The following is a 23,552-nucleotide window of genomic DNA, read 5'->3' on the forward strand; positions in this document are numbered from 1 at the left end:
AAAGAAAACAAAAATAACGACTTTATTTGACAATTTGTCTCCTCGGCGTCACCGTAGTGCCATTTTGGAAAGTATCACATACGTAAACAATGTATGAAACGTATGTACATTGATACATTGTTTACGTTCAGATCAAAGCGTAAACAATGTAAACAGCGTATCCGCGTGGCGCAGCTGACACAGAACAGCATACGTTGTTTACGTATGTGATTCTCGCATGGGATTCTTTCTGTCTACGGAAGGGTCAGAGAGTCAAGTCAAGTCAAGTCACCTTTATTTATATAGCGCTTTTAACAATACAGATTGTGTCAAAGCAACTGAACAGCATTAATTAGGAAAATAGTGTCAATAATGCAAAATGACAATAGTAAACACAAATTTTTCAGTTAAAGACAGTTCATCATTGAATTCAGTGATGTCAACATCCAGCTCAGTTTAAATAGTATCTTTGCAATCAAGTCAACGGTATCGCTGGAAATGAAGTGTCCCCAACTAAGCAAGCCAGAGGCGACAGCGGCAAGGAACCAAAACTCCATCGGTGACAGAATGGAGAAAAAACCTTGGGAGAAACCAGGCTCAGTCGGGGGGCCAGTTCTCCTCTGACCAGACGAACCAGCAGTACGGAAAAATCAATTTAAGACGTAATAAAACAGACGAGAGCCCTCGGAATGCATCAGAAATATCTTTATATTTTGTTCTAAAGATGAACGAAGTTCTTACAGGTTTGGAACGACATGAGGGTGAGTAATTAATGACAGAAATTTTGGGTGAACTATCCCTTTAAGGGAAATACATGCCAAAACCTTTAGAAATGGTGTGTGTTTGAGCGATATTTGAATGTTCAGTTCGTAGCACAAAACCCTCTTTATGTGTCAGATTAAAATAATCTCTCTGCACCGCTGCGTTCGGTTTAAAGCTCTGGAAACGGGGGTAAGAAGCAGCGCAGCGGTCGACCAGCGGAGCTCCGTGTGAGAGATTATCCCAAACTCATTCCTGCTGCGCAATTCACTTCCGGATTTAAATGTGTGTCTGTCAGCGCAGCATCTCTAAAAATATCTTTTACTTGTTGCTATTAAGTCACTACATTGAATTTTTGTATTTTTCTACATACACTACCTTTCAAAAGTTTGGAATAATTAGGATTTTTATAGTTTTAGAAGTGTCTTATGCACACCAAAGTTGGGCTTATTTGATTAAAAATATAGTAAAAACAGCAATATTGTGAAATCTTATTATGATTTAAAATAACTTGTAAATATTTGAATATATTTCAAAATGTACTTTATTCCTGGGATGCAAAGCTGAATTTTCAGTAACCATTAATAAACTGAATAAAAATATTTATTCTTAATCAAATAAAAAATAATTTATTTATACTCACACATTAATATATTATTATAATTATTAATGTATTTATGATTATTACAATTTAAAGTAATTGTTCTATTTGAATATATTTTAAAATGTAATTTATTCCTGGGAAGCAAAGTTTAATTTTCAGCAGTCATCAATAAACATACTGAATAAAAGTAATTTTTACTGAATAAAAGAGTTATTTATATATATATATATATATACACTTCCTTCAACATATAGTGTTTTAAGTGGTTTTGTGTTTGCTGTACCTGTAGTTTTCAGTGTGCTTGGTTTCTTTTCGTCTCCTGGTTTGCTCTCAGTCTTTGCGACTAAACACAAAAATAGAAATGCATAATGTGAATATTCCTAGCATTTCATAAATCAGCTCAAAATGCAATGGCTCCTCTTTAAATGCATCATGTCTGACCCGGGCGTCGTGCTGCAGGAGCGCTGGCGGCGGTGCGTGTTGCGGTCGCAGGTCTGTCTGCGGCGGGCCGAGCCGGAGCGACAGCAGCCTTTGGCACAGGCGGCCGTTTCTCTGTGGCCGTCTGTCGGAGGAGAAAACTCAAGGTTAGTTTGGGTCAGCTGCACTCTGATAAGTCTCTCTGTAGTAAAAAAAACATCATAATCAAACAGAGATGTTTCAGCCAAACAAAACATTTTTACTGTTGCTTTAAAAATAACCTGCTAGGTTCAGATCAAGTCAGTTCCTAAAAATTCAATCACACCAATACAACTTAACCAAAAAAAAAAATCCTTTCATATTTATTTACTATGTGACAAACCTCTTTTCTTATTTTGGATTCAATATTTCTTAAAATTACTGTGGCAGCATGTGCTATATAATCAAAAATGAAATTGTATTTCGTGTTTGTTATTGTTAATCTAATCCCTGATTGCACATATTAACCTTCATTTAATTTCAAAAGTTAAACACTGACTTTAGTCATTAGTGTAGTTAAACAGATGGCCACTAGAGGGAAGACTTGAACTGAACATTGCTCATATTTAAAGAGATTTAACAAGAGCAAAGGTTGAGTGTGTCAGATTTGGAAAAAAAAAAAATCAACTAAAGACATCATAAACTACACTAGTTTTTTTTTTTTCACAGCCCTTCCAAGTGGTTCATGACTGGAATAAAACATTTTACAGATGCTGCAGTGAGCAATTTCTAGCTCTAGCTTCCTAAAAAATGTATAACAAATAATTATGACTTTAGGAGCTCTAATATTAGTAAGCTTCTTTGTAGACGTACATCAAGATTCATAAAGCATTACTTTTATTCAGCAAGGATGCATTAAATTGATCAAGTATCAGTAAAGACATTTGTTACAAAAGATTTCTATTTCAAATAAAAGCTGTTCTTTTGAAATTTCTATTCATCTGTGAATCCTGAAAAACAAAATGTATCACCGCTTCCACAAAAAATATGAAGCAGCACAACTGTTTTCAACATTGATAATAATCAGAAATGTTTCTTGAGCAGCAAATCAGCATATTAGAATGATTTCTGAAGATCATGTGACACTGAAGACTGGAGTAATGATGCTGAAAATTCAGCTGCGCATCACAGGAATAAATTATATTTTAACAGATATTCACATAGAAAACTGCTGTTTTAAATTGCAATAATATTTCACAATTTTACTGATTTTACTGTATTTTTTAATCAAATAAATGCAGCCTTGCTGACCTTTTTTGATAATCAACCCCAATCTTTTGCACCGTGGAGTAGTTTAAACAACAGTAAAGCTACAAAACACATTGTTGATGTGGTCAAGCATGGACAGCACACACAAACAGAGCATCCATGCAGAGATGAGCGCCGGATTGAGTCTGGAAGAGGGTTCAGGCGTTGTCTTCAGCAGACGGATGGAGACTCACCTTGGGCTTGACCTCTCTGGTGACTGTGCTGGATGCGGTGGAGGGTCGTGTGGACACTGTGGCGGGCCGTTTGGTGCCAGCGGCTGGGGCAGGAGCTTTGGGCACAGGGGCTTTTTTGCTGAGGGGGGCGGGTGCGACAGCGGCTGAGGTAGGGGTGGAGCGCTTGGGCGCGGCTGTAGTGCTGGAGGCGGAGCTCGGCCGGGGCTTGGCAGAGCTAGGTTTGGTTGCGCCGGCGACAGGCTGCATGGATGGACAGCAAACCCAATGGATGGATGGCAAACGATGAACAAAAAACAGAATAAGGACAAATGATAACAGCAGTGACATGAGCAGAGCAGGCCGATAAAAGCACAAGATCAGATTCAGTCCAGACTAAATTTTCATCTAGAGTAAACATTAAGTTTACTCTGTTTATTAGATGGTCATGTAGGGATGGGAACCGTAAGTAATTTCCTGATTTCAGTTCCTTGATGCTAAGGAACTAATTTCTGAGCCACTAAAGGACCTGAATGAAAATGTATCTTAGTTTTAGTTAATGATAATAACTTTAAAACAATGAAAACATTTTTTGGTCATTGAAACAGCTTAAATTAAATATAAATATTAGATAGCCTTGGCAACCAAGTGAAATAAGTAAGCACGCAAGTACAGTAAGTATTTATTTATTTATTTATTGTTTACATATAAGGAATAAAATTACTAACTGGAAAAAATCACAACTAAACTTAACCAATAAATAAATAAATAAAGTGATAAAAAAATAACATAACACAATAATAAAAACATAACATATATATATATATATATATTAATAAAAACTGTAATAGTACACAAATGATACAAAAATAGCAGTGTTTTGCTTTTGAGTCACAATCTTCAACCCTACATAAATTACTAATGGGAAATAAGTACAAATTTTAACTAAAATCAAAACGGGAAAAAAATGTGTATTATAAACTAATAAAATGACAAAACTAAAATTAAATTAAAATAAAAATAGAAATAGAAACGCTAATTCAATATAGCAATGAAAACTATAATAGTACATAAATAATAATAAAATAATGTTCTCGATTCCCAACCCTACATAAGTGATGAATGAAATTTGGTTTGGTTTTAAGAACAGAATAAAACTCATTAGCAGAAGCAGAAGCAAAAGCAGGAAGGTCAATGGAGGACGAAGAGACAACAGAAAGCTTTCACAAACCTTGGTCTTCTTCTCAGGACTAGTCAAGTCTTTTCCAGGTGCACCGTTGGTTACCGCAGGCTTGGCCGCGGAGGGTTTAGCAGCTGGTTTTTTGGCTTTCTCGTCCTTCTCAGCTTTGGCAGGTTTCTTGTCAGCCGGCTCAGTCTTTTCTGTTTTCGGTTCTACTTTGTCCTTTTCTGTCTTGTCTTGTTGGGTCTTCTGTTCTGCTTTCTCCTTTTCCACTTCCTTCACCTGTTCTTCTTTGTTCTTCTGTTCATCTTTCTCTACTTTCTGATCTGATTTGTTCTCCTCGTCTTTCTTCTCTACTTTCACTTCTTCTTCCATCTTCAGCTCAACCTTTTCCACCGGCTCCACCTTCTCTTTCTCCATCTTTGGAGAGGAATCAATCTTTTCTGTCATCTGGTTTTTGTCGGTGGTCTTCTCAACCTTATCAGCCTTTTCAGTCTCATCTTTAGTATTTTTCTCCAAAGGTTCGACCTTCTCAACTTTCACTGGCGTTTCTACTTTGTGAAATGTTTCATCCTTCTCTGATTTAGCCACATCCACGTCTTTGATTTTGTCCACAGCTTCTGTGTTTTCTCCTTTGGTTGTCTGTTTGTCTCTGTGGACAGTTTTGTCTTTCTCCTCCACCGTTTCCATCTTCTGATCATTAAAGTCATCGAACTTCTGGACAGTGTCCATTTTGTTCACCTCCGGCTTGTTCTTCTCAGAGTTTTCTGGTAGAAAGAAACAGGTTGAACAGTTGAAAACAGATTAATATATACACAAAAGCAAAAAAAAAAGCAAATCATGGCCAAAAAACTTGTTTAGTCCAAAAGAAAGCCAAACCAATGACAAAAGACAAAACGTTTAATTAAACTCAAGATACCTTAAAAATGTTTGTATTTAAATTGATTGAACTGCCACAATTTGGGTCACAATCATGATAATTCAACAGCAAAAGGCTGTAAATTAATGCAAGAAATATATCTGTATATGACACATGCTTAAAAGTAAATAGAAAGAAAGAGATCCGAGTCCACTTCAGTCCATGTATAATGTGAACACAAAGTAAACTTCACTATCACTTCTGGATAATGGTACATTGTGGTGCTTATTGTACGACGACTTACTAAATCACTAAATAAATGGATAGGCCAATTGATTTGAGTGTACTTTATTTTATTATGTGAGAAAGAAAGTGTGTGGAGTGTAAATGGAAACATGAAACTAGCATGCAGAAAATCACTTAACTGAGAAAATGTGTTCTAATTTGACCAATCAGAGTCAAGTATTCCAGAGAGCCGTGTGATAAATGAGAGCTGAATGAGCGGATGAGGCTGAGAGAAGGAAGACTAAAGCAGAGAGCTGTTATGAGGCTAAAGAGACGCTGTCTTGAGTTTGGCCGGAGTCCATGTGTAATATATCTTACAGGTCACTTCACGTACAATGGCAGATCCATTACAAAGGCTGTTCGTCTCTTTGAGAAGCCTGTGTCCTTGAGTTGAAGGACAAAAGCTAAAGCTGCAGACTAACAACTGCACAGAGTTTCAGAGAAAACACAACTTAGATTTGTGCTCAGCAAAACCATTTACCTTAGTCATTAGATGCTATAATCTGCTAGAGAACATTACTGTGATGTTCATTCACTCGCGCAATTATAGCCGTCCGTTTTTAATGAAAAGCATTTAAAAAAAATAATAAAAAATGTAACAGCAGAAGGTAAATAGGTAACACTTTACAATAAGGTTCCATTATTAGTTAACTACATTAGTTAACAGTAACAGATGAAAAACAGTTTGAAAGCATTTATTAATATTAGTTAATGGCAATTTGAATACATTATTAATATCAAAAGATGCATCTGATAATATAACTTAATAGACCTGAACATGAACTAAAAACAACTACCATTAATAAAGATTAGCCTAATAAATCCATTGCTCATTGTTAATGTATAGTTGGGACCTTATTGTAGTGTTACTGGTAAATCTGCTCCTATAAACCCTGCACAGAAATCTGGTTCTGTCACAAACATATTTCATTTGTCAAGAAACTGGTTTAAAAAGGAGCCTATTTGCATATTTATTTCACATTTTGCATTGAATATTAAATCTAGTGAGCATGAAATAAATAAATAAAATCAGACATCGTTGATATTCCAGCAGCATTTTTTTTGTTGCACATGTAAGCTGCTTCCCAGCATGCATCCTGTATTAAAATGAATCTTTCACCACAGAGCAGTGCAAAGCAGAGTGTGGATTTCAGCTATTTGTAAGAAATATCTATACATTGAGTCGACTAAGAACTCTTGCATTAAGCTGATTGATTTCCACATTTATAATAACAAAGACAGGAGTTTCACAGTGACACATCAAAGCAGATGAGAAACTGCTGAGTGCATGTCAGCGAGAAATGCAGAACAACACCTGCTCAAAATGAAGACCATCCGTCTATAAATGTGAAGACACCTACAAAACAGACAGATACTAGCCTGACGGGACTAGTTTTCACAGATCTACTTTGTGAAGCAACATCTTGAAAAACGATAGAGAAAATTACCTTCAGTTTCCGTGTGTCCTTTGATAAACCAAATCCTTCTGGGATTGCAGATACCGTATTTTTCACAATGCTTCTCATTTACTTTGATGTTTTTGAATAGGATAACTGATGCAAAGCGTCTCAAATTCAATTTCATTATGGATTTAGACTTTTTTTTGCCAACTTTTTGGATAATATAACAGCTGGCAGTTCAAGTACTGCTGTCGTCTTTGTTAAATGTTCAAACTCTAAAAGCAAGTCTAGTGAATTCAATGTGATTTGTCATGCACGCAGATCACATGATCTTCGGTAACGCCCACCTCCAGACACTCCCACTTTACTAAAAACTACCCAGACTCCAAATCAACCCCAACTATTACAAGAAATCACAAACATCCTGCATTAATAACTGCAAACAGAAAACTAGTGTGCAACAAGCATCCATCCATGACTCACCATCATTAGCACTAATCCACACTTTATATTATCTGCACCTGCTTTTCCATTCATCAAAGACATTGCACCAGTGATTTTATCTTTTGTTTCCTCTCCTTTGAGGCAGGAAACATGTTACATTCAGACATTTGCTACAATGCATTTCCACTATCTGTCAACCAGCCAGAAGACAACTGAGGGATTAAACTAGACTATGTAACACACCCCTACAGTGAATTACTATTTCAACAAAAAACTAAACTCGTAAGCGTTAACCGTTGTAGGGTGCAGCAGGACATTTCTGGAGCTCTACCCATCATTAAAAATGCGGTGCAGGTTGATGAGAGTTTCTGACCTAGATTTGCTGAGGGGCAGGTTTTACTCTAGGAAATCAGGACAGAAATGACTTACGCTGTAGGCTGCTCATCTGGAGCGGGTAATGAGCATGCGTTGGCAGTGGCGTGATAGTGCCGTACACACAGAACAGAGACACTACATAAATCACCTACTTCTGCCACCGCTACCCATCAGAAAGACGCAGTCTAGGACTCGTGTCTCATCATATTGACTCGATAAACCCAATTATATGCACTTTTAAAAATAAAGGTTTCTTATTGGCATCCATGGTTTCATGAAGAACCTTTTTTGCATCAATGCACAACAGGTTCTTCATACTGGAAAAAGGTTACATTTTATTCCAAAAGAACCATTTTTTATTAGTGTGAAGAATGTTAAAGGTGCAAAAGATGGCAATAAAGAAGCTTTATTTTTAAGACTATTAATAAAAAAATAGTTATTTTAGGAACTGTTCACTAAAGGTTCTTTGAGAAACCCAAAATAATTATTATATGACATCACTGCAAAAAAAAAAAAAAAAAACCTTTTAGAGCCTTTAAGAATGAAATACATCAGCACATACTTTCCAAACCTTCATTTCTTTGTTCCTATGAACAATTATGCCATGCTTCTTTTGATGTATCATCATATTGACTCAATGAATCCAATTTTATACACATATACACTATAAATAAAGGTTCCTCATTGGCATCCATGGTTCCATGAAGAATCTTTACTATCAATGCATAAAAGAAAAATGTTCCATTTAGTTCCAAAACAACCATTTTTTTCATGCATGTTAATAGTTCTTCATGGAACCATGGATGCCAATAAAGAACCATTATTTTTAAGAGTGTAAGAAAAAAACGGTTGTTTTAATAACTCCAATGGTTCTTCAATGGCATCACTGCAAAAACCATTGAAACATGCTTTCCAAACCTTAATTTCTTTGTTTCTAAGAATGATGATGCCATGCTTCTCTCGATCACATTGCTCACCAATAAAAGCCGGTCTGTATCCTACAGTTCAAAACTAGCTCTGGCTTCGCCATCACCTACCATCAAACGCCTCAGCAATCGTGTCGATTTTGTCTCCAGCATTGTTGTAAGTCCCATTAAGGGCACGTATTGTCACCGGCACGGGTAGAACGACTCCTTGGTCATTGTCAATGAATGGTCCCTCTAGCAGGTCGTCCATGGGCAAGAGGGGAAAGCTGCTTTGGTCTTTGCGTGCGGGGAAAGGGGGGAAATGTAGTTCGATATCGTTCCGTAGGTCGTTGCGAGTGGCTGATAGGATTGGTGGCGGGGTTGGAGGTTGATCGTCGGCTACGGTTAGAGAGCGTTTCATAGCCCCTGCATGCTGGCGACGAGGTCCTCCGATAGGCGAAGGCAACTTGTCAAGAACGTCTCCACCGGGATACTTATCCGGGAGCTCGAGACTGGCAGGTACGGAAAGGTGCGAACACTCGGACATCGCTCGCCTCATCGCCTTCCTCTGTTGCTCGGCTCTTCCCATTAAGCAAGGCTCAAGGTCTTCCTCTTCCTCACTTTCATGTGACGACCCATCAGCCTTTGGCCGCTCGTCTTTGCTCTCCAGGTAACTATCGTTGACCACGCCAATGACGCAGTAGTTTGGAGGCGACAGTGTGCTGGGACTCTTTTCCGGAAGCAATCCGGAGAATGGAGCCGGTTTCGAGGGTTCGAGAGGCGACAGAACTTCTTCGTGTCCCGCAGGTGATTCCAGAAGCATCATGCCATTGTTGTCCGCAGTGCAAGCTGCGAATCTTCCAGGAGACACAGCTGATGGAGACGAGGACGAGAGGCTTTCTGGACTGTCCCCGGTGCTGCCAAATGACACGCTTATTGGAACGGCTCCTTGCCCGGGGACGTTGAGCTCAGAAGGAGACTCGTAGAAGCATAGCTTGTCCTCATCCGTCATCCCTGTTGCTCGAATGCCACCTCCGAAACTCGGCGGTGCCCCGAGGTCTCCATGCTGCCAGTCCCATCCCGGAGGGGTGGCGGATGTGGACATGGATGGGACTTTACATAGCTCACTATATTCTGAGAACGGAGACGCCGGTTGTTGGTTCGAGAGAGAGGACATGCTTCTGTTCCCCTGTCTCTGCTTCTGGTTTGGGTGTTTTTGTGTCTTAGTCCTTTTCCTGTGTTAAAACGTAACTGTCTCGTAACCTCACAACCTAACCTTTTCTGCTGCTTCTACACACAACAGCAGACTAAGCAGCACTGAGATCTGGCTGGAAGCGTCTCTCTCTCTCTCTCTCTATCAGCCAGCCTTTTGCCATGGCAGGAATCACATGCCTCGTAATGTGGCTGTTCATTTGCTGCTCCAAAACCAGCTCCCTCCTTCCTCTCTGCCTCTCTCGTTTTCTCCACGTTGTCCTCTCTGCATCCATCTTTTCTTCCCTCCTCTCTCTGATAGTGACACACTACAATCATCCCTGAGGCTACATGCATGCAAAATGAGGAAGGGCTTAATGAGCATTCATTTGCACACACCATTTCAGAGAGTGCGCACATCTATCGTATCTTTTTATGAAAGTATTTTTGGGTAACATAATCAGTCTGGAAATTTCCAGACTATATCAGTATTATCGGAGGCACAGATTTGCATATGGATGATATGCCTAAACAATGAGTTTATTTTTTCCTCTTACATGCAGTTTTTATCTTCATCTGTTGTCTGTGTTGAATATATACTGTTAGATGTCTCTAAATATGTGATGTTCGAATCTGAATAAATAATTGTCTTTGTTGTTGCATTTCCTGCCACAGCAACATGTGCTTGTACATGACTCACCAGAAAGACAACATCATTCCTCACTGTAAGAAATAAATGCGTAAAATAACAGAAAAGGTCCTGGCAGCTCATTACCGGAACATTATACATACATTTTACGGACATACATTTTTTTTTTATATGAAATCTAAAAGACAAGGTAATGCCATGTAAAATTTTAAAACAAAACACCTGTAAAAAATAATTACAGAAAACTCCTTCAAGCCCTATTTTTATGGATTTTTTTTTAAAGAGTGCTCCAATCAGAGAACGAAAAGTGACAGAGGAAAAAATAATGAATAAACTAAAATAGAACAATGCCAGATGACCAGAAAACATTGTTTTAAACCCTTGACTCAGCTCAGAGGAAAATGTCGTTGTTGTTATAAATGAATAATGTTAATATTATCAATACTACCATTACTAATAACAATAACAAGAACAATATATTATAATAAATATATATCAGTATACAGTATTTTGTACCAATGCTAAATAATAATAAAAAATATTATGATTAATTTATTTTTAAATAAACAAACAAACAAATAAATAAATACAAGACTTAAAGCAATGTTCTGGAATCAAAACAAACATATGATACTTTCACAGATGTTGTTGCTAGAAGTGAAACGACATTGAATCCAGAACATTCCACCAAAGTAGTGAAGAAGTGATGCAAACTCTTCCCATGCTTTGGCCATTCAAAGACGTCACTGTTCAACAAAGATTAAATGTGTGAACTGCTTGGCAAGTTTTGTCATGAATATTTCATGCTGGTCTAATTCAAACAAAAACACTCACAACATTGAGACGCTTTGTCAGCACACCTTCAATGCGTTGTTAATGCAAGCGGACAAAGTGTCCATCAGGTTACATAAGCACCGTCATTTCTGAGCCTAATTTCCTCCATCAGCAACTGTTGTTTCAGTAGAACATACATCCCACCAGCCTCGAGATCGTGACCTGCGAATGAACCGCCTTACGCAAGAACTCAAGATGACAATTATCAGATGATTTAGGTTGAAGGGCATCTTCAAACACATGATTCAACAGATGAAAAATGATGCTACTTTATTAGCTCGCTTCCTCAACTTCCTATCCTCATCCCATTTCCATCTCTTTAACCAACCAAAAGCTGTTGCAATGTTATGTCTGTGAGGCTCGCTGAGCACCCGTCCACTGAATGCGTCAAATCAATCCCGCGTCTCCACACGAGTGTGTCCAGGCCGTCAGGGACAGAGACACTGTAGGGATGATCTCATCTGACCCCAGTCTGAGACCCACCGACCCCGTTACATAAGCACAGCTGAAAGATGCCTGTCTGGTATTGAACTCACACTGAACCAGGACGATACGGCACTGTGCGCTAAATCTGCCATCAATAATGTATGGAAAGAACTGTTTTCATTCCCCTTTAAAATCTAAAACAAACAAAAAAAAAATGTGTGCAGAGTGACATAAGTAGAAAACAATGTCAAGTTATTCGGAATCTGGGTTGCAGAATACAGACTTTTTTTTTGCATTTGCAATAAAAAGTAGATTGAAATAAAATTACGTCAAATATGACAAGTCTAGTTACTTTTGCTGTTGCACTGTGTATTTGACAGCATACAATGTTGCATCACAAATTAATTAAAAGAAAAAAATATTTTTATATATATATATATATATATAAAATATTAAAGAAATAAAATAAAAATAAGGAAAACCTTTCTAAAATGACTTTAAACCACATAAATGTGGCTAGGACCAGTTGGGGAAAAAATGGGGATGGAAATAATAAAATAAACAAAAAAACAGAAAAAATACTCTAATTGTATTTTTTTTTGTAAATTCCCAAACTGACACAAACCTAATTTGTTAATTAATTATTAAGTAATAAATAAAGTTTTGAAAATAATGTGCTGCCTGATTAAACATAGAACATTTATTTAGGTTTTCTGTTGTCTGAACAAAAATCATATCTAAACAGATTTGAGTTTGATGTGTTAAATAAATAAATAAATAAATGTCTGAAAAATAAAATGTAAACAGCTTTTAGTTAGATGTGATGAGTGAATGAATAAAAAAGTATGTAAATAAGTAAAGTGCATAAGTAAATAAATAAATAAATAAATGTCTGAAAAATAAAATATAAACAGATTTTTACTTGGATGTGATGAATGAATGTTCATCCAGTCAGCACATTTAAAAAAAAAAAAAAAAAACATTGACTGAATACAAATCAAATCTGTTTAGATTTTCTGTTGTCTGAAAACATGAACAGATTTGAGAAGTGTTAAATCAATCAAAACAGATTTGAGACGGATGTTTAAAGTAAATAAATAAAAGTAAAAAAAAAAAAAAAAAAGGTTAATAAATAAAAAATTTCGCTGCCTGCTTGAACAAAGTCATTGAATAGAAATGAGTGCCAGCAGCGTCAGTGCCAACATACAGCCTGACCTACATGTACAGTATGTACAGTCTCTTGGCTGACCTACATGTTGGGTTATGTAGCATAAGGCTCGAAGCGACTTACATACTGATGAAAAACACCAAACACAGATTCAAACGGACAGCAGAATCACAAATAAACGCAGCCTTTGAGTTTGCTGAAGCATGCAGACTTTAATTACACTACAAGTTTTCTTCTAGCAACTGATGTTAGGAATGAGATCCTAAAGCAGCAGCAGAACCAGGGATATAAATGAGCAGGTGGGGGTTTAGTGCAGCGGCTGAAGACATTTATCAATGTCACAGCAGAAACACACAGGTGGTCGACAAGAGATGAAGTCGGGAAGCTGCAAGAACATAAAGCCAACCACCGTCTACCCAGATGTTATTTTTAGCGCATCACCCCTCCTCCTAAGAGCCAACATTGTTTCCTTGGTAGCCCTGCTTCCTAAGGTCTCCCAAGAAACTGCCTCCCGTCGCCATGGCAACAGGAGCCTTGTCACCGCGAGCGACTCTGAAGAACGCCGGTGTCCAAAAATACAGCGTGAGTGAGTAAGGTCGAGTAATGTTGAGTGGGATTATGGGAAAAGCCAGACCAACAGTGTTATTTTACCATCACTGATATACTATTAGTTTTTGTTAATATTCTGAATTAGTTTTCAAACAATTTTCCTGTTTTCATTGTAATTTTAGATCAAGTTGTAGTTTTTCTGTTGTGTGTTTTTGTCATGTTTATTCATTTTAGTTTTGTGAATGTCTATACCAACATTGTTTCCTTGGTAGCCCTGCTTCCTAAGGTCTCCCAAAAAACTGCCTCCCGTCGCCATGGCAACAGGAGCCTTGTCACCGCGAGCGACTCTGAAGAACGCCGGTGTCCAAAAATACAGCGTGAGTGAGTAAGGTCGAGTAATGTTGAGTGGGATTATGGGAAAAGCCAGACCAACAGTGTTATTTTACCATCACTGATATACTATTAGTTTTTGTTAATATTCTGAATTAGTTTTCAAACAATTTTCCTGTTTTCATTGTAATTTTAGATCAAGTTGTAGTTTTTCTGTTGTGTGTTTTTGTCATGTTTATTCATTTTAGTTTTGTGAATGTCTATAAAGTAATTAAGTTTGAATTTTTAGTTTTAGTTATTTTATTACTTCAAAATAAACTAAACAAAAATGCCAAAATGTTTTTTTTTAGAACCATCGATATACTATTATATATTTTGTTAATATTTTTGTTAATATTTTGAATCAGATTATATTTTTACTCTTTAGTTTTTATTGCAATTTTAGTTCGTTTTATTTTTTTTTTATTTGTTTGTTTATTTATTACATTTAATAATTTTGTTCTGTGTTTGTCATTTTTATTATTTATAGCTTTATTTATTTATTCATTTTAAATAAGTTTAAGTTTTAGTTTATTTACTTTTAGTTATTTTAGTACTTTAACATAAACTGAATGAAAATGAGAAGCGATGACTTGCTACATTTAATAATTTTGATCTGTGTTTGTCATTTTTATTATTTATAGCTTTATTTATTTATTCATTTTAAATAAGTTTGTTAAGTTTTAGTTTATTTACTTTTAGTTATTTTAGTACTTTAACATAAACTGAATGAAAATGAGAAGCGATGACTTGCCAACTAGCTAAAATTAGTTTTGAGTTTTTTTATATATATATTTTCAAAACTTTATATATATATTCTTTAATGGTTTTAGCAATAAATAACCCTGCTGAGGACCAGCCTAAAACCAGCTTTATTCCAGCTGTAAATTCCATCACTAAAAGTGACTAAGCGTGTCTTGCCGCAAGCACTTTAACGGCTACCCAATCCACTACCGCTGTGCCAAACTAACCATTCTTTGAGTTTGAGACAGAAATAGGCTCTTTTGGTTCAGTCAGATCAATTCTGAGACTCACAGCCGCACACGGGCTTTACAATCGAGTCCAGCAAACACACATGAGGAGAGCTGCTCTTTCTCTGTCCCTGCCTGCCGTGATGAAGTTAACGTCACACCGCGTGCTGAATGCTCAGATGTTCAATAGTTTGTCTGAAGGGGAGACACATCGATTCAGTTGCAGTCTTTTACACAACATTTTTCAGCATCAACTAAAGCATCGCTCAACCTGAGCTGTCGAATCGTTCAATGCTGCTATTTATATTCTGAAAAGAAACATCAGTAAGCATCAATCATTCTTACTACTGAGAGAAACTCAAGTGCTATGATCTTCCACTAAAACATAGTGTGCTGCCTACCTAGAGACCATTTAAATGCACATTTCATGTGCCAAAGAGGAGGTAGACTAATGTTCAATAGTTTAGTTTTTGAAAGAGAATTCTTCTGCAATAATTTGATAAAAAAATACAATAAAAAAAGGAAAATTGTGAAATATTATTACAAAGTAAAACAGCTGTTTTCTGTGTGAATATCTGTTAAAATGTAATTTATTTCTGTGATCAAAGCTGAATTTTCAGCATCATTACTCCAGTCTTCAGAAGAGGAGGTAGACTAATGTTCAATAGTTTAGTTTTTGAAAGAAAATTCTTCTGCAATAATTTGATCAAAAAATACAATAAAAAAATGAAAATTGTGAAATATTATTACAAAGTAAAACAGCTGTTTTCTGTTAAAATGTAATTTATTTCTGTGATCAAAGCTGAATTTTCAGCATCATTACTCCAGTCTTCAGTGAAATCATTCTAATATACTGATTTGCTGCTCAAGAGACATTTCTGATTGTTATCAATGTTGAAAACAGTTGTGCTGCACGATATTTTTCTGGAAACAGTGATACTTTTTATTTTTCAGGATTTTTTAATGAATAGAAAGTTCAAAAGAACAGCATTTATTTGAAACGGAAATCTTTTGCAACATCATAAATGTATTTACTGTCACTTTTCATCAATTTAATGTGCCACTGCTGAATAAAAGCATTCATTTCTTAAAAAAAACTAAAATCAAATTTAGAAATATATAATCCCAGAATGCACTGCAACAACCACTCACAAAGATCTCAGAGAAATATTGATTATAAAAACTTAAAATGCATTCAATACCAAAAAAAGTACAAGTTTAAAAAATAGTTCAATCTAATGAAAAACAAACAATTTTATACAATATAGATGCTAAAAATGCACTAGATTGAAGCTTTAAAAGAAGATAAACTCCGCATTCAATCTTATTTTAACTCAATACATGTTTCTGGAAGTAATTTCAACAGAACCAGCAAAAAAGTAAAAAAATCACTACATAAACAGCAGACTAACAGGTAGTATAACAGTATTTCATTGAACTGATGGCGTTCAGATCTGCTGAGATTTTCTTTTTTTTGTCTGTTTAAATCTAAATCGGTCAGACTGCAGGCTGAACACAGTGAGTTTCCTGCATCGATGAGCAGACGCTAATGATTCTGTTGATCGCAGCCTGTTCGCTTTTCTCCTACCGCCTACCGAAGCTACAGCAACTGTTGAAGAAACCGGCCTCGGGCTGCCTTATTTACATATCTCCATAATTAAGACACATTTGTTAAAATACAGAAGAATATTATCAGTGATGCTGAGCACACTACAACATCTTATAACAAAAAGACTCTGATTTAAAAAGTCACATGGCAGCCACACTTATGGCCACTTTCTCAGCATCTATCCTTGTTACCATGGAAACATCAGCATCTTTTCAGTCGCCGTGGAAACGAGACAGATTCCACGCCCTCCCTGGAGGCAGTCTGTGTTTACAACAGTCGATGCGTTGACCTCTACGGCTCCATCGTTCTGCTGCTCTCAAACGCTCTGATTATCAGGACTTTTGACCATCTGACTCCATCTGAATCCAGTGACTCACTAACGCAGAACAATGGGATAAATGTTCATTTCATCCTGGTAAAATAATACTTAGCGATGCCGCTAGATACTAATTCATTCTCAGCACATACACACCTGAAAACTGTCAAAATTGGAAGTGTGCCAAGAATAGAGACGTTCGTTTCAGCTTGAATAGACATTGAATAGCTAATGCCACCACCTTACAAACAACTACTGCTCAAAAATGTGCCGTCATTAAGAACTTACTATTTTTATTTAGTAAGGATGCACTAAATTGATCAAAAGTGACAGTAAAGACTTTTACAATGTTCAAAGATTTCTATTTTAAATAAATGCTGTTCTTTTGACATTTCTATTCATCTGTGAATCCTGAAAAATAAAATGCATCACCGTTTCCACAAAAATATCGGGCAGCACAACGGTTTTCAGCATTGAAAATAATCAGAAATGTTTCTTGAGCAGCAAAGCAGAATATTACAGTGTGTTCACACCAGACGCGAATGTAATTAATCGCGCGAGTAGATTACATACAAAGTCAAAGACGCGAATAGAGGCGAATTCGCACCGGGCGACGCGAAATGCGCGACGCGTTTGCCGCGAACGCACGATATTCGCCTCAATCGCGTCTTCCGTGCAAGTTCAAAAATTTTAATTCGAGCGGAAAATTCGCATGACGCGTTCTCGCGCAAGCCAATCAGTGAAGAGTTTCTTGACACGTCCAGTTGAATCAGACAATAGAAGAGAGAATTATTGCAGCCGTCTGTTATTATATAGGTCTGGAGCATAGAAAACAATTAAAATCAGTTGTAGTGGTAGTTGTATTTTATTAGCATGGCTACAGAGATGCTGCTATCAATAATAATGGTGAACAAAAGAGACTTCTTTCACCCTAAGCTTTTGAACGGTAGTGAATATGTATATGTAAATCAATTAATTCAATTTGGTTCAGGTCTGCAATGATCAACCAGTATAGGTCAGTAGCCAGCGCCAATATCTACAGATCATCTAGTGCTACATTATTTATTTTTCCTGACTCCTGAGAGTCACAAAAATCCCTTCACCACAATCCCACTGCATCACAATACCAACAACAAAAAAAAGGCATGTGCTGGAGACCCGGGAGCTTTCGCGCTGCATCGCTGTCAAACATTCAGTGCTTTTACTATGTATGACACAGATATGGAAAAAAAGAAAACACACAACCTTGCATTACAAACAAACAAACATACAAACCAAACAGGTAGATAGAGCACAACCAAATTTAACAATGCAGAATGTTTGTCATTGCATTTCAACTCTAATGCAATATTGAATATTTGCCACACTTGGTGCTTTTTCCTCTCTTTTAGAGTAGGATACTGAAAATGTAAAATGTTGCAGTAAACACTAAATGGATTTTTCTGACTGTCCATTTCTAAATTACCAACTGGACAAAAAAACAAAACAAAAAAAAAAAACACTCATGAAAGCAATGCAACAACCAAAGTAGACTGTATGATGCATAAGACATCTGTATGACGCATATGCACATAAAAAAAGAAATAAAACACAAAAACACTTTAACCCTCAAGCAGTTCTGACTAGAATTCATCTTTCAATTAAAAAAAGAGCAATGAAAAACTGTGAACTGGGTAAATGAAAATAAACAGAACACCTCACTTGAGAATGATCTGAGAGCAACAGTTGTATGTGAACAGCAATTCGATGTGCTGTAATCAGGTCAGTGTGAGTAAAGAGCTGGTTAAAGTCAACAGTCATTTTGAAGCCCATTATTTAGATGGAGCCAAAATGAAAAAATAAGCATCCTTATTGTGTTGTTAGTTTTTAAGCATGCAAAACATACGATACAAAACGACACAATCAAATAGGATAACATACGATATCATTGCTCCATAATACCTGTTTAAAAACCCAAATGAATCTCTATAAAATGTAAACTAGCATCGAAAACATCAGATTCACAGAGAAACAACTAAACTCAAGTGTCTGTTTTCCCCATCACAAGCGTCTGAGCTGAGTCACTCTGTGTATGTGTGTTAACACTCCTTCATTCATAACACCACATGCTACTCAAAGTCACAATCAATGTCTCTGGCCGTCACCAGCGGCTCACAGATTCACAAGAGCACAACCACATAAAAGACATCACGACACAAAACAATCAGCGGCATTCAGAGATGCTCACAGGATGCACTCACGCAGAAATTTTACTTTGAAAAGTCCTCAACAAAAACATTAAAGATGTGCGTCCTTGAAACATGCTATTGATGGATATGGGGTATATTTAGAGGACTGCACATGCATTTTTACACATCACATGCATTACAAGTATTTATTATATTATTTGAAATAACATAAAGTAAAATAAAAATATTGGTTGAAAAACAAATGAAATATGTAACTGAAATAAACTTCAAGTACTAAAATTAAAGCTAATTAGGAATGTATAATAAATTATACAATTAATAAATATATAAAACACATGAAAAAATAACTAATGACTAACAAAAATGACAATTGCACAAAATTATTAACATTTTAACTAAAATTAGTCATTCACAATACACTGATCACAAGAAATATGATCCATATGATGTAAACCATAAGTGTATTTTCTAGGACTGCTGAAGACTTCTGTTCAGTCACTCTTTTACTAAAACATTTACCGCGGTAACAAACACCAAATGGAGTATTACTGCAGGCAACACAACATGGATTAATAGAATTCACTCTAATGTGATATTTGACACTGAGCTAACAGTTTCCTTATTTTCATCTCATGAGCTCATAGTACCACACACACACACACACACACACACACACACACACACACACAGCTCATAGTACAACACACACACACACACTTTACGGTACACTGTCATTAATTTGCATGTTGGGAAGTCTGACACCGAACGCTGATGTCCTGTCTCCCAGAGTGTATAAGTAGCTCCCTCAGTGACAGAGTCCCTCCCCACTGGAGAAAGAGCCGAAAATTACAAAGAACTAAAAGAGACAGCTGTGTCAGACGCGCTCAAACACACACACACACACACTCACTCTCTCTCTAATAAAGGCGCTACACACAGAATCTAAAACCAGCAACCAGCCATTCTCAGATACTACACTGCGTTTCTGCAGTTGCGTAGCTTACGTTGTGGTAAGGTTATTACATGAAAGCCTTTTATTTATTGAAAATTTATTTCCACAATGTCATGCATTTCAAAGTGAAGCACACTTTTTTGATTTTAAACAATGGTGAAGTGCCAATAGGAACTGAATAGCACAAAAAAAAAAAACTCAAAGTAAACAAAGTCAATTTTTTATTTCATGTTGACTTCAATAGCTTGAAACTAAACATTCTGCCATTTTACGATAAATTTTTACAGATGGCACTAGTGAATCTAGTTTACATTTATCTTATACGTAAATGCTTTACTGAAAACAAGCTAGTAAATTGTTTATCGAGCTACGAGGACTTTCTGTACCACATTCCAATTCACTTAATTTGGACTTGAGATACAAACTACAACTAGTCAACATTTGAAGTGGATCAAAACCTTTCATCATAGGTTTCACTGTCCTAAAACCTAAAACCAAAATGCGTTCTTGTCTTAGGACAACTTTGATGAACTTTTTTGATCCACTTCAAATGTTGACTACTGTAGTTAATTTCCATTACAAACGACTTTGAAGAGGCATTCAGACTCTGGCAATGATTATATCACTGCATGTCGCCAATTGCAACACTAGCATTTCACAATCTGCTCTCTTATTGGTTGTAGCATCATTACAAATTTGCATAGAGCTAAACTCTTGCATCACCAACACTCTCAACCACTCAAATTGCCTCAAATCGCCAACTTTCACAATCAAATAATGACCTTTAGTTGCTCTGAAGTCGCAAATCACTGTTGGGCGTCCGCTAATGACACACAGTATCGTCTAGTCATGAGACTACTACAGCAATAAATGGTAAGTATAGGAAGTTATGAATGAAAGATGTTACACAATGCACTCACAATAGACATCATAAAGAGAAAGCAATAACTAAAGAAATGTTGACTTACCTAATTGTTGTGTTGATGTCGGGGAACATGGAAGAGAAAAAAGAAAGAAAACATATCACTTACAACTGTATTGTACTTTGTATACATTCATAAAGTGACAAGGGTGGTTCATATTCACTCTAAAAGTGCTGGAAGAGAAATATGAAGGGGTGGTGGGAAACCGAGAGAAAAGATTGTCACTGTTAGGTGCCACCAGTGCTAGTACAAGAAACAATCACAACAGCAGAGATGCAAAATTGTGAGGGAACAACAATGCCTCCTCGACAAACTGCAAACCAAAGCGTTTGGATTAGTAGAGTACACCCTGGATCACAAGGTTAATGGGGAGGAAGGGGGAGTCTTGCTTGTTTACACAGTTGGTCATTCATTGTGGAAGAAACACCCAAGCAAAACCAAGCCAGCTCGCTTTGAGCGAACCCTGACCTTTGCTTCCAGCTGACGGGTGATGTGTTAGTTATTGCGGTGTGCAGTTTAAATCACTCAAGCCCAGACTTGGAATCCACTCAGCCATGCATTACGTGGATCCACTTCCCAAACGTCCACAACAAACCTTCCAAAGTGAAGAACGCTCCTGCTTTGAGCTCCCGAGGTTCTGCAAAACTAGGGAAGAACGGCGGAGCGGACGGATTTAGACCGGAATTCTGGGGAGACGGCAACTTTGCTTCAGGGGAGGTTGGACTCTTTGATGAGGATGAGCCGGGCTTCTTGCCATTGGATTTGGGTTCCTTTGGGGCTTTGCTCTTGGGCGAAGGCAGAGGTGCAGGAACCGGGGTCTCAAAGGCAACACCTTCAAGATCAAAGGGTTGACTGTGGTTATTAAGAGACCATGCTGGTCCAGATGGAGAAAACGGCGGTGCCGAGATCAGTGCTTCCATCGGTGGTACAAAACAAGTGCTTCCAGGGGTGGATGCCTGGGGTTCCTTTAATGGTGAATCTTGGGTGGTGTAGGTGTGATCTTGTCCAAAGATTGCTTCCTCAAAGGTCGCACCAGGAGAGACAAAAGGCTGAGTGTCGCTGAGGTTGCAAGCAAGAGAATCTTCAGTTTCCATGAGGATATCTTGGAATCCGGGTGGCATGGATAAGGGGTGCTGGGGGAATAAATCGGGGGCTTGACCGGGAGACTTTGGAGAGGGCACTGCAGGTTCAAGATGCGTTGAGGATGGTGGGGAAGTGGCCGTGAGGGATAGAAGATCTTGGGTAAGAGACATAGGAATGAGACTCTCATCGGTGAAGTCCTCAGAAAGCGACACAAGTCCGCTGTCAACTTCAAGGGATGATTGGGAGAAATCAGTTGAGAACTCCTGCGGCATGCAAGCCGAAGCAGGGACAAAGGGGTCTGCATGGATCGCCCATTCCTCGGGAATCTTCTTACGGCTTTTTGGCTTCTTGACTCTCCCACCAAAGTGGCCTCCGTCTTCCCAGCCTCCGTCTCGGTCCCGTTCCTTGCGCGGGGATGGCTGATGGGGGCTGTCGGATAAAGCACTTTCGCTCTGCACATCCGTGGGGAAGTCGTACACCTCGTCCCTGGGTCTCCGCTTTTTCTTCTTCTTTTCCTTCTTACGGTCAGATCCTTCACCTTCCCTTTCCTCTGCATCTCCTGCCCCGCTATCTCTCGGGGACCACTGAGGGTCGGCCGGGACATGTGGGCTGCTCTCTACTAGAGGACCGGCATGGCGACTGATAATGGTGGAAACGCTGGGCGTGAAGGGCAGGTCAGATGGAATGCCAGCCTCATCGGACCAGCGGTCACCAAAGACACCTCGCATGCAAAGAAGAATGGAAATTAGAGCAGCACTAACTCCCTTTTATGCTCTCTCACACATTCGCTTACTTATCAATCACCCCATTTGATAAATCTTACAAATCTGCAAAGATCCCAATCAAACAATTGTGAACATATTTTAAGATGCTAACCAATATGTGCATGTAGCACAAAATAGAGAACAGTAAAAGCATGCATTATTTTTTTTTTAGTTTTAGAAATGGATAGTTGCAGCCTTGGATGCTCATTGGGCAATATTTCAATTATACTGCAATACTTGATATAGTAAAAACTATTACATGAAACACCTTGTAAATGTTTAATTTCTACAATGAAGCAGTTAATTTAGAGATGTGCTTGACAAGAATTTGAAATTTCATTGCATTTCTCAAAATGAAGGTGCTGAAATGTGGGGGTTGCGTGACATAAACCGTAACTGATGAAAAATCTTGAACCATGTAAACAGTACTAAAACAAACCTTCATGTACAGCAAAAAAAAAAAAAAAACAATTCTTCATAGGTACGTGGTCTAATTTTTCATTAAAAATATACAAGAATAATCTACTTCTACTTAAATATAAGACTTTAATAGAATGCATCTTGAATACGGATGTATTTTGGCTTACTGCACAGGTAGATTTTTGTTTTCAAGTCAAAAAAGTCAAAATGACAAAATAGACATTCAAGACACAGTCTATGAAACAAGTCTTATTAATCTTATGAAGTGCTGCTTCTCAAGTAATATATCTTTTTTCCCCCCACTGGACAAGAATAAAAAACAAAAACAAAAACAAAACAAAAAAAACAATGAAAGTCATTGTCTCTTTTACATTTCTGCAGAAGATTTGCATGAAACAGACTGGGCAACTGAGGTCAAGCAAGCATAATTCATTGTGTACAAGGTCTAGTCTGCTCTATCAGAAGTAACGAGCAG

The 23,552-nt window shown here is 37.4% G+C and overlaps 1 protein-coding gene across 2 annotated transcripts in view; it reads right to left on the reverse strand.

Moving 5' to 3' along the window:
- The window catches only part of LOC107676818 (microtubule-associated protein 4), a 77,229-nt gene that overhangs the window by 12,956 nt on the left and 40,721 nt on the right, over positions 1-23,552 (reverse strand). The window contains exons 7-11 of one of the 2 annotated variants that reach the window (XM_016471501.1): positions 21,406-22,614; positions 4,448-5,163; positions 3,241-3,480; positions 1,784-1,904; positions 1,626-1,685 (exon numbers count right to left, since the gene is read on the reverse strand). In XM_016471501.1, the coding sequence (XP_016326987.1) occupies positions 1,626-1,685; positions 1,784-1,904; positions 3,241-3,480; positions 4,448-5,163; positions 21,406-22,614 (2,346 nt within the window). Of the gene's footprint in view, positions 1-1,625; positions 1,686-1,783; positions 1,905-3,240; positions 3,481-4,447; positions 5,164-8,796; positions 10,253-21,405; positions 22,615-23,552 lie in introns of those variants that run through there. The other variant, XM_016471502.1, reaches the window with a different exon arrangement.

Source organism: Sinocyclocheilus anshuiensis, unplaced genomic scaffold (genome assembly GCF_001515605.1).
Source record: "Sinocyclocheilus anshuiensis isolate Anshui unplaced genomic scaffold, SAMN03320099.WGS_v1.1 scaffold184, whole genome shotgun sequence".
Taxonomy (NCBI): Eukaryota; Metazoa; Chordata; class Actinopteri; order Cypriniformes; family Cyprinidae; genus Sinocyclocheilus; species Sinocyclocheilus anshuiensis.